Here is a 9,856-nt window from a genome sequence, read left to right as displayed (position 1 = left end):
AGCGGTGGCCACACGTCCACGAGCTCTGGGCTAATCAGAAACCGGAAGCAGGGATCCAGGAGGGAGTGATAAACTCGTGAGCGCGGCTGATTCGAGGTCTCGGGCCATCGTGACGTCACGGCAGAGCGAGCGTGCAAATGCGAAGAGTTTTCGAAAATGGCGGCCGTGTCGCTATTCGTGTCACTACTTCAAGCTTATTTTTCTTGATTATATAAGCTTGAAAATGGCTTGTCATTTGGTTAAGGAGACTTAAAATCTTGTTCTGTTGCTGGAGAGGTGAGTGAATATTCATTGTTATTTCAGAATCCTGCGGAAAGGCTTTTCGAAGCGTTTCGGCTTGTCCATCTGTATGAAAAATTGTGCCAGAGAGATGTGTTTGTTCGCCCGGAGAAATTTGTTTTTTTTCGACGTAGATAGTATCAGTAAACTTGACACTTGACTCCAGAGTAGGTTATAATTCTAGCAAAATACCCAGCGTGTTAATAATGTCGAAGAATAAACGATTGAAATGATCAGTGGAATTTGTCGCCGGAGTCAGTTTGCGGTTTGACTGTCGCTCAGTGAAAGTAACGCGCGTTGAACTGTTTGAATTAATCAATGCGGCGCCAATACGATCTCCTTTACTTGTACGTTTTAGTACCCAAGTTTAAAGAGACTTAGATCTCTTTGAAGAAACTGTGTCGTCCAAGTTTTCACTTCTGCGCTTCAGGTAACCAGTGTTTTGGTTCGTGCTCTTTGTTGTAGTGCTGTTGAGAGAGTCAAGAATACTTTTTTCATTTTCCAAGAGTAGAGATCTAAGTTCTTTGCATGACGTTGTTTCATTAATAGGTATAGCACAGTATTTCAAAATATTGAGGTAATTCTGCTTCACTTGCTTTGCATCTGATGTAATATCATTCTGATGAGCCATGGACACAATTTTTCTGATGGATGCTGAGTGGTCTTTTGACCCTGACGTTGTAATGTTGTTAATTTGAGACTTTTCAAACAGTAATATGTACATATGAGATGGAGTTTTAACTTGGGGGTTTTTTCCAATGTATTCTGCTTTGCCATTGTTCCACATGTCATTGTATAAGTACCATCCTTCCTTGTATCGTTTATCAGAGACAAATACTTCACACCAGAAATGATGATTGTGATGGCATATAATTGCTGCAAGGTCATATTTGTGTTTGCCAAGGTTAAGGTGAAGCTTGCTCGAGAGACCTGGCTGAACTGGTCTAGCTTCATCTTTGTCAAGCTCAATTGCAATTAAAAATGGATCGTTAACTACTGATGAAGTTTGCAAAAGTTTACCACCACAAACAGAACCATCCTCATTTGACCTCAAACAAACACTTCTTTGCGAGCAAAGAATGTCCTGCTGAATGAGAAGCTTCTCTGCCACTCTTATTGGATCATAGGTGGAATTGATAACATCTGTCATTTTGATGTTAGTGTTATGAATGAAATAAGTGCTGTAGGTATTCACAGTGTCACGACTATGATTGCAGTTGCAGCATTTTATGTTTACTGACTCTGTAACAAAGAGAGCATTCTTTTCCTGTTGTGACATATTTGAGCAAAGAGCACTGAAGATGTTTGAGATTGCAGCCATCTGGCCAAGTGGAAATGTTGTCTGACCATTGGTCGTGTTGTTCCGCAGATAGGACCAGAAAACCATTTTGCTTGAGTGAAACTTTCCTTGTTCTCGTATGACAATAGACTCGAGGAGTGTATCCATAGCTGAGGTTGTGTGTATGAAGTTTGTTGTTGCTGGAGTTATTTGTCGAGTAAAAGGATGATAGATGGCTTCTAAAAACGTGTCTATGTAACAGGAGTTAGGTATTTGACCAGAAGCATAAGTGTAAGACTGAAACATGTTAAGAGAGTGGCAGTTGGTACTAGTTATCTTCTTGTCACAGGGATTCAGCTTGCAAATGACTTGAAGTTTTCCACAACCATGGCATTTTCGTTTAGGAACCACCTCATTTTTTTTCCAGAATAGATTGAAATGGCTATGTTCCATGGCATTTTCTTTTCTGCAAGAGACTAGTGTTTTAAGGAGTACTGATTGATCACTGATGTTTTGAGCTTTAGTTTTCAGAAAGTCAAGGTTCATGTTCCACTTCAGAACTTCCCCAATTTGTGCTTCTTTCCAGAAACATTTTAGTTGGACAAGGAGCTCTTGTATAAATTCTTCATCTCTCTTGATCAGGAAAATCACTGTTCTTCTAGGTGTCCAACAAACAAAGTGACATTTTTGAGTGTTTGTTGCAAACATTTCCAGTTGACATTGTGGAATATATAGCAATGGTACTTTTCTATATGGGAAGGGATTCCCTCCCATATAAGGGCACTTTATTTCTACCACTGTGTCGTCGTCGACAATACCGTCAGGCGAGACAGCAAGCCAAGGTGAACCTTCTTTATCTTTTGTTATCCAAAGACCTGTTTTTTCAAATTTTTGGCATGACATGCCATGAATGTATGTTGCAACAGCGTGATCCTCACACATTGATCCCCATTTCATTGCATCATTGATTGTCTCAGGTGTTCTCACAGAACCTGGCATTAACTCCTGTGCATAATTTGTCATTTCTTGTCTTCCTCTCCAACCTTAAAAGGGATGATAATGAAAATTAAGTTCAAAGGTGAGAAAGAGAATGTTTTGTCACAGTGTTATAGAGTGTTCTTCAATATTATTGTGTTGCAAAACCAAGCCCCAATTTTTGGTAAACAATGAAATAAACCAATGAGAACTTAAAGAAAATACATGTAAACTGTGCTACACTTGTAAAACTTTTGTAATCAAGTCGTTTTGTTCTTGCATATGATTGGTTGAGGGAGTGGCACAAGTTCTTTTTTTTTAACCAGAGAGCATAGTAAAGCAATTCAAGATACATGTAATTTATTACATTTAATTTATCACCATGTAACTGACAGCTGACAGGAAATAGTATTCTTACAATCATACACATTAATCTTACCTAATGCGATGGCAGCTCTGCTTCCATTAATCTTCCCCCTTCGTGCTTCCTTCCAGGCATTTGATCCTTGCTTGAGGAACCGCTCACTATTAACACTTTCACAAGTTCCATTGGTTGGAATTATTACCTCATGTAGTTTTGGATGTTCTCTCAAATTAAACTCAGGTAAACGAAGCAGTTGTATTGTTAATGGATCATTCAACCTATAGTTGTCTCCAGGCTAAGAAAGAGAAAAAGAAACCAATTTTAATATATAATCTATGAAACCCCTTGGTGAGCATAAACAAACTCAAAGACATGTATTCTATGCACAGTCTACAATTATGTCTCCACTTTGAATAACTTCATTTGCTTCATGTAAAGCTCAAAAGAAACATTTGTTCAGTTATATAATAGTAGCAGTGCAAAACACCATAATTATTTTAAATAATAACAATGCTTGCATTTGCCAGAGTCAAGGATTCCTTTTTTTTAAATGAAATAAGCAAAAACAGAAAGTTGTTATTTTTCTATAATTTAGAAAAGGTACACATGCTCATTATGCCATTGTCTTAAATAATTATTGTATTCTTACCCCAATGCTTGGATTCCTTCTTGCATCCTTAACACCAGACACCTTAACTGTTGATTTACAGTCTACTTTCAAATGGCCAGTCTGTCCACAAGCAAAGCATTGCTGTTTTTCAAGCCAAGCAGGGTCATGTGGGATTTTCTTTTGGCATTGCTTTGCCCAGTGCCCTTGTTCACCACATTTGAAGCATATGTCGGTAGATTTTACATGTACCTCTTTCATTCTCTGTTTAACTGGTTCTTTGTCGAAGCTGCGAAGCATTTGCCTTATTGCTGTTTTTTGGTCCTCACTCTTTGGGTTTATTTCATCAACTGCAAGGAATGTTACACACCTCCTTTTGCAAAACTTTTTTGAAAACATATGAAACATTTGATTTGATGGAATTGCAACATTAACTTCAACCAAAAGTGTCTGCCAGAATCCTTGTAATTGGTTATCTTGTTGTACAGCAGTAAGGGCATCATTAAGGCTGTTTGTGTGCCATTTCCCACACACAAAATGCTGATGTCGCAGTAGGAAGTTGAATTTTTTTAGGAATTGAAGGAGATGTTGTCTGTTTTGTTTCTCACGGAGAATGCTGACCAGTTTAAGGCTCTGACCAATGATTGTACTTGGAGATTTAACAGTTATGTGTTCCAGGACTTGTTCAGCGTGTCTGTATAACTGTTGCTCATCTTTTTGTGTGTGAAAACTTTCAACTTCACTCTCACTCACAGACAGATAACTTTTGCCATGGTTGCTATCGCGTCGTGAGACATCTTGATTGTTAAACAACTTTTTGCAAGAATTTTTCTTTTTCCTTTTTAACGGCACAGAGACAAAGTTTGGTGTAACTAGGGCAGCATATGACCCTATAAAGGCATGTTTGTTGTGTTCTTCCTTTTCAGCTTTAATAAGGAGACTTGTCGATAAACTTGAATTTCCTTCCATATATTGTTGCACAGTTGGTTCCCCACCGGCAATCCTACTTCGCTGCAAGCTGAAGTAGTTCTCAACATCATCCTGGTTTGTTGTTCGTGGAACTATAATGGTATCAGGGTGATTAATCTTCACATAGGATATTAAACCTATGAATCCGCGGATAGAACGTGTCAGGTCAAAATACGTGTGCTTTGAAATAAATTTCTTCCAGTGTTCTGTAAGGCCTCCTCTGTGATCTTTTGCTTGCTCATTTATTTCTGTGAACCATCTCTTAAAAAAAACAAGTACTTTAAGCAGTTTTTGTATGGTGTCTGCCTTAACTGAGATGCTGTTCATTATCTTGAAGTATTCTGAAACTTTCCTTATATACTGTCTGGTCATCAGGGTCTTTTGAAAACCATACTTGCTGTTATATAGGATGTCATCGGCAACTTCCTTGCAGCATGTTTCTGCAGCACGTTTAACTGACATCTTGGTACGGGAAGTAAGAAATAGATGCTTTGATGACAGTTTTGTGAGTCCCCTCTCTGCTACATCAGTCAGGTGGTCTATAGATATCTCAAAGTCATTGAACCTGAGGTTGCGTTTTTGGGATGTCAAAAAGTTGCGCAGCTTCTTTATCATGTGGGGTGGGTCAGACAACCAGAAGATTGGGTTGTTATTGTTGTAGGGATTCTCAGTCATCCAATTTATTGAGCCAAGTTGATTGAAAAATGCTGAGCTGTGTGTGGCTCCATCACACACTCCATATAAAACTTGAACTTTGTTTTCATTGTCTTTGCCAAATTGGATCTCACTGAGAATACTTATCGTGTTCCATACACAATTGCCAAGTATTTTTGCATTTATGTTGTTTATAGGAAAGCTTGCAACTGGCCAGGTAAAATCTCCTTCAATAGAGGACCAAAAGAACTGTAAAATTGTTTTGGCCATTGGTCTGCATGAAGCCATGCCCAGCTCCCCGTCAGTATCGTAGGAAGTAGAGTTGTCATCGGTTGAGGAATCTCCATTGATGTTGTATTCAAACATGTGATCAGAGTTTGTTTGTGTGTGCTCTATTTCCTCCAGGTTGATCACTTCTGTAATATTTTCTGGAATTTCTAGATCTTCAAAGCCCACCAGTTGGTTTGTTCTTGCACATACTTTAATGCCTTTCTTTATGTAAATTTCATCCCAGTGGATGCCGCCTAGTCCCTTACAGTTTCGCCTTGTGAGTTCTTGTGAAAAAAGTTTCAAGTTTTCTTGGGAAACAACATTGTAGGATTTATGAGATTGCCTGTAGCTATTCACTGTAGGGAGAGATGGTATTGGTAGTATCTCTCGCACCAAGTTGTAACCTCCTTGTCCACATTTTCCAGCCAACTCTGCACACCACTTCAACACAACTGGATGAAAGCGCATTCCTTTAGGGTGCATTTTCTTCTTAGACTCACCAGATTTTTTGCCCTTAACTTCTGCTTTCATCAAAGAGGTGACAGTGTCACATAACAATGCATATAAGACTGAATTTTCTTGAAGTAGATTTTTGGATAGAGCAAGTTCCATCAAAGTGCCTAGTTTTCCTGATGTTAGAGACACATTTTCAGGCAATTCCATTAAGTTCTCCTTCTTTGTAGCATTTTCATACAACTTCAAAAGCCTGTTGCGGGATTGTTTTAATTTAACAATGTATTCTCCCATCCTTCGGCATCTTCTTAGAAGTTCTTCATTTCCCAAGGAGGTCAGTGGAGTAAATGAATGTGGAGATGTTCTTTCATCCTCCAAGTTACGATTGACAAGTGCACGAGGCAGTTTGCGAATACAGTTTCGCAGAAGGAGCTTGCAGGGTTCACATCTCAACTGACGCACATGTACATGTCGGTCTGATTTAGGCAAAACAATTTGACATTCACTGCCATTGTGTATTGTACTGCGTACTGTTTCTCGGATGACAGCAGTGACTTGTTTAGGGTATTTAAGGGTATATTCATTATCTATCTGAAACATGGTCTTGTTTCCTTTGTATTTGTTATTCAAGTTGTAATGCTGGCAAGCAGATACCCAGTGTTCTTCAAAAATACCAAGACATACAGAAAGACTCTGTAGTTCCTCAAAAGCAACTAGTATTTCTCTGGTTAAGGACTGCATGGACGTTCTGTGTTGTGGTTTCAGTATAAAATTGGTTTTCACAGTCTTTCCAATGACTTCATATTTCACAAGTACTGAATCTTTCAAGAAATTGACAATTAATTTTTTGTTGCTTGTCACCACGCCATTCAGAAGGATGTTTTTTGAAAGTATCAAAGATGATTTTTTTGTGACCCCCACAAACATGTCATCTTCATTTTTGGTCACCTCCAGAATTTTATAGAGTACTTCTTTTATCTCAAACTGATGGGCCTTTAATTCCTTTGTATCAGAGGTTGCTTTGCAGAAGATGTTCTCTTTGTTTGGACTTTCACAAAGTAGTTTACTTTCCATTTGTTTGGCATTCTTTGCATTGACATCAACTTCCTCCAGAATTGCCTTTAATCTCTTCTGAGACTGTTCCAATTTCTTTTGATTTTTTGCCATTTCAAGAAATGGTTCATTGCATTTTTTACACACAAAAGCTTGTATCTGTGATGCTGCAGTTGGATTACACTTGTGATAAAACTCCTCGTGATCTTCAATAGTCGCAGTCTGCACCACATACTCTGAGAAAAAAGTGCACGACACTGCACACATTGGAAGCTCCCCGTTATTGCATTTAACAACATGTTTCTGACAGGCATAGGATTTAGTCGCTTTCACGTTTCTGTGACATAGTTTACACGTATAATCTGTGATGTGCACAGGTAGGGTTTGACTTTTTGACTGTTGATGACGACGACGATCTCTATTGTAATGAACATTACAGACTTTTAATTTTGCCACCTCGAGGTTGCTCATAGTAGCAAATATTGATTTGACCTCATAAAATCCTTGTAGGGTTCGCAATGTCTTTGAAGCAGCCCCACAGTTATTTGTGCATCCCTCTAAAGCACACTTGGCACTTTCTATAATGGAAGATAAAAGAAAAAAAATCTTGCTTTAAGAGGAGAACAGTGATGGTTGCAGAAAATAAATAATATACCATTCAGTGTAACAAACTTATCATTTTGAAAATGAGTTTAGTTTTGCAATCCTCTTGACCAGTGAACACTTACATTGTACTCTTGATCACTGTTTAGCAATTAAAAGTAAGTCAACAGCAGACAGCTGTAATCTTAGTGTTTCTATTTTCTTGAATCATGGTAGTATTGATACAAGTGGTGAGAAAAGCAATGCTAACCTTCTCCTGTTCCACCCACAGGAAGTACACGAAACAGTTCTGAGGGACAAACTTCATCTTTGTTACATGAGTGCAGCAGTGGAGAGTCTACTGGCTGGCACGGCTCCTTGACACATTTTTGATTGGCCTCCACATCGTCATCCAGTATATCAACTATGGTCATAAAAATGCCCAATTTATTTGTAGCATGTACATTCTATAATAATATTAATATATGTTTTATCAATAACGTCACAAGTCTTGTTGCTTGAGCATTTTTAAAAGATAGGACTGGTTGGGGGGGGGAGGGTAGTTAGATACATGAAAAAGAGAGTGGGTCATGCAATACTAGTGACACCTGGGAGTGGGTCATGACTTTTATAATTTAATGGTTTATAGGAAAATTAATTCTTGAAATAAAAGTCGACAAAACCCTGCAAAAGCTCCTTAAGTTTTCTTAAATCAGTAATACTTGTCAGGAGCAGACCCCCCCCCCCCCCCCACCTTCCTTCTCAAGACAAGTCTTGTTGCTTGAGCATTTTTAAAAGATAGGACTGGTTGGGGGGGGGGAGGGTAGTTAGATACATGAAAAAGAGAGTGGGTCATGCAATACTAGTGACACCTGGGAGTGGGTCATGACTTTTATAATTTAATGGTTTATAGGAAAAATAATTCTTGAAATAAAAGTCGACAAAACCCTGCAAAAGCTCCTTAAGTTTTCTTAAATCAGTAATACTTGTCAGGAGCAGACCCCCCCCCCCCCCCCACCTTCCTTCTCAAGAGAAGGGCTTCCTGTCAAACAAATACAAAATTTCCAGTGTAAATTGTTTGAAGCTGAATCATAGAGTGCTATCATAGGATAAAATATTGTAATATCGAGCCCAAATTTCTTCTTTAGCACCGGTTGTCCTTTAGACCATGGATCTCTCCTTGATCATTGTTTGTTGAAATGCTCCAATGTACCTGTAGTAGAGGTCTGCTCAAATAGTTTCTTGACATCTTCGACAGGGTCATCCAGGTTCCTCCCTCTCGAAATCTGTTGTGAAATAATTTAGTCTCTGTTCAGTGAATGAACGCTACTGTATAATGTCGAAGCACTTATTGCATATAATAAACAAAAACAAAAACTATGAAAATGATGAAACACCTTTGACTGCCTTCTGTAGACAAGTGGCTCTTGCTTGCAGAACTTTTGAATCCTTAATAACACTCTCTGACTTTTCAACACATGATTTTTCTTTTTCTTGTTTAATTTGGCAAGTTTTTTCCATTTCCTCATCAGTGCTTGTTTTCCCTGCAGTTAAACAAGTTGGGATTTTAATTGTTCATTTGTAGAAAGTGTAAAAATTCTGAAATGAGTCTAAAGCATAGTGAGGTACATGGACAAGTTCAGGCTTTGTAAGGGGCTCTATAACCAGTGTACACAATAAACGTTTGATAGTTTTTCTTTTTAAACCACCAGTGATAAATATTGGTTTATTTGAATACCAACCTTGACATCATTATTATTTGGCATAGGTACTCTCTTTATTTGATTGATTACTCTGTGTTTCTTTCTATTGATCTCATTGCTGCATTTTTGAAGATCACATTGCAGAATTACCTAGGAAATACATGTAACAAATTAACATCGTTGATACACTTTTGAAGGATGTACATCAGAGAAATGTAAATAATGTGTTGGTGGGGAGATGCATTTTTTGGCACAATAAAAATTCAATATGTAGGAAGAATCGGGTAAGATTACTATAAATCCATTGGTTAGAACAGTGCTGGAATATTCTAAGTGTATCCGTATCTGTCTTCAATGAGCTTACTGTAGTCAAACAGACCAGTAAGCTGCTGCAGAAATATTGTAAATGGTGGATAAATTATGCGGACGCCCGAGGAAACAAGTCTTTCTGAATTTCCTCGTTTATTATCGCAATATTTCCATCAAACCGTACCCGTTTTGACAATGGTTCGTTGAAAATATGAACTTCATTAGTTTCTCGATATTGGTTCGAGGGCCCTTCGTAAGGAATGTTTTCGATCGTTCAGAGAAATCGCGTTTCAATACGAGTATGTTGCTTGATCGAGGAAACATACTCCGCCCAGTTTCTGTAAATGTAACCTTACATT

General features: G+C 38.2%; 2 protein-coding genes and 1 long non-coding RNA gene across 3 annotated transcripts in view; all 3 read right to left on the bottom strand.

The window, feature by feature from the left end:
• The window catches only part of LOC146463054 (protein chibby homolog 1-like), a 156,092-nt gene that overhangs the window by 131,749 nt on the left and 14,487 nt on the right, over positions 1 to 9,856 (bottom strand). The window lies entirely within an intron of this gene.
• Positions 647 to 5,901, bottom strand: LOC146463056 (uncharacterized). Its single transcript, XM_085084919.1, has 3 exons — positions 3,547 to 5,901; positions 2,973 to 3,192; positions 647 to 2,601 (listed from the first exon to the last, which is right to left on the bottom strand). Exons 1-3 carry the CDS (start codon positions 5,878 to 5,880, stop codon positions 647 to 649), a joined length of 4,509 nt encoding a protein of 1,502 aa, XP_084941045.1. The 5' UTR covers positions 5,881 to 5,901.
• LOC146463055 (uncharacterized) lies at positions 8,670 to 9,478 on the bottom strand. The gene is made up of 3 exons (XR_014856999.1): positions 9,228 to 9,478; positions 8,883 to 9,029; positions 8,670 to 8,771 (listed from the first exon to the last, which is right to left on the bottom strand). It is a non-coding gene; the product is annotated as an uncharacterized LOC146463055 (long non-coding RNA).

The sequence above is a fragment of the Pavona decussata genome, unplaced genomic scaffold, assembly GCF_977016875.1.
Source record: "Pavona decussata unplaced genomic scaffold, jaPavDecu1.1 SCAFFOLD_181, whole genome shotgun sequence".
Classification (NCBI taxonomy): Eukaryota; Metazoa; Cnidaria; class Anthozoa; order Scleractinia; family Agariciidae; genus Pavona; species Pavona decussata.
Note: the sequence above shows the minus strand (reverse complement) of the source record. Positions and strands in the feature narration are given on the sequence as shown.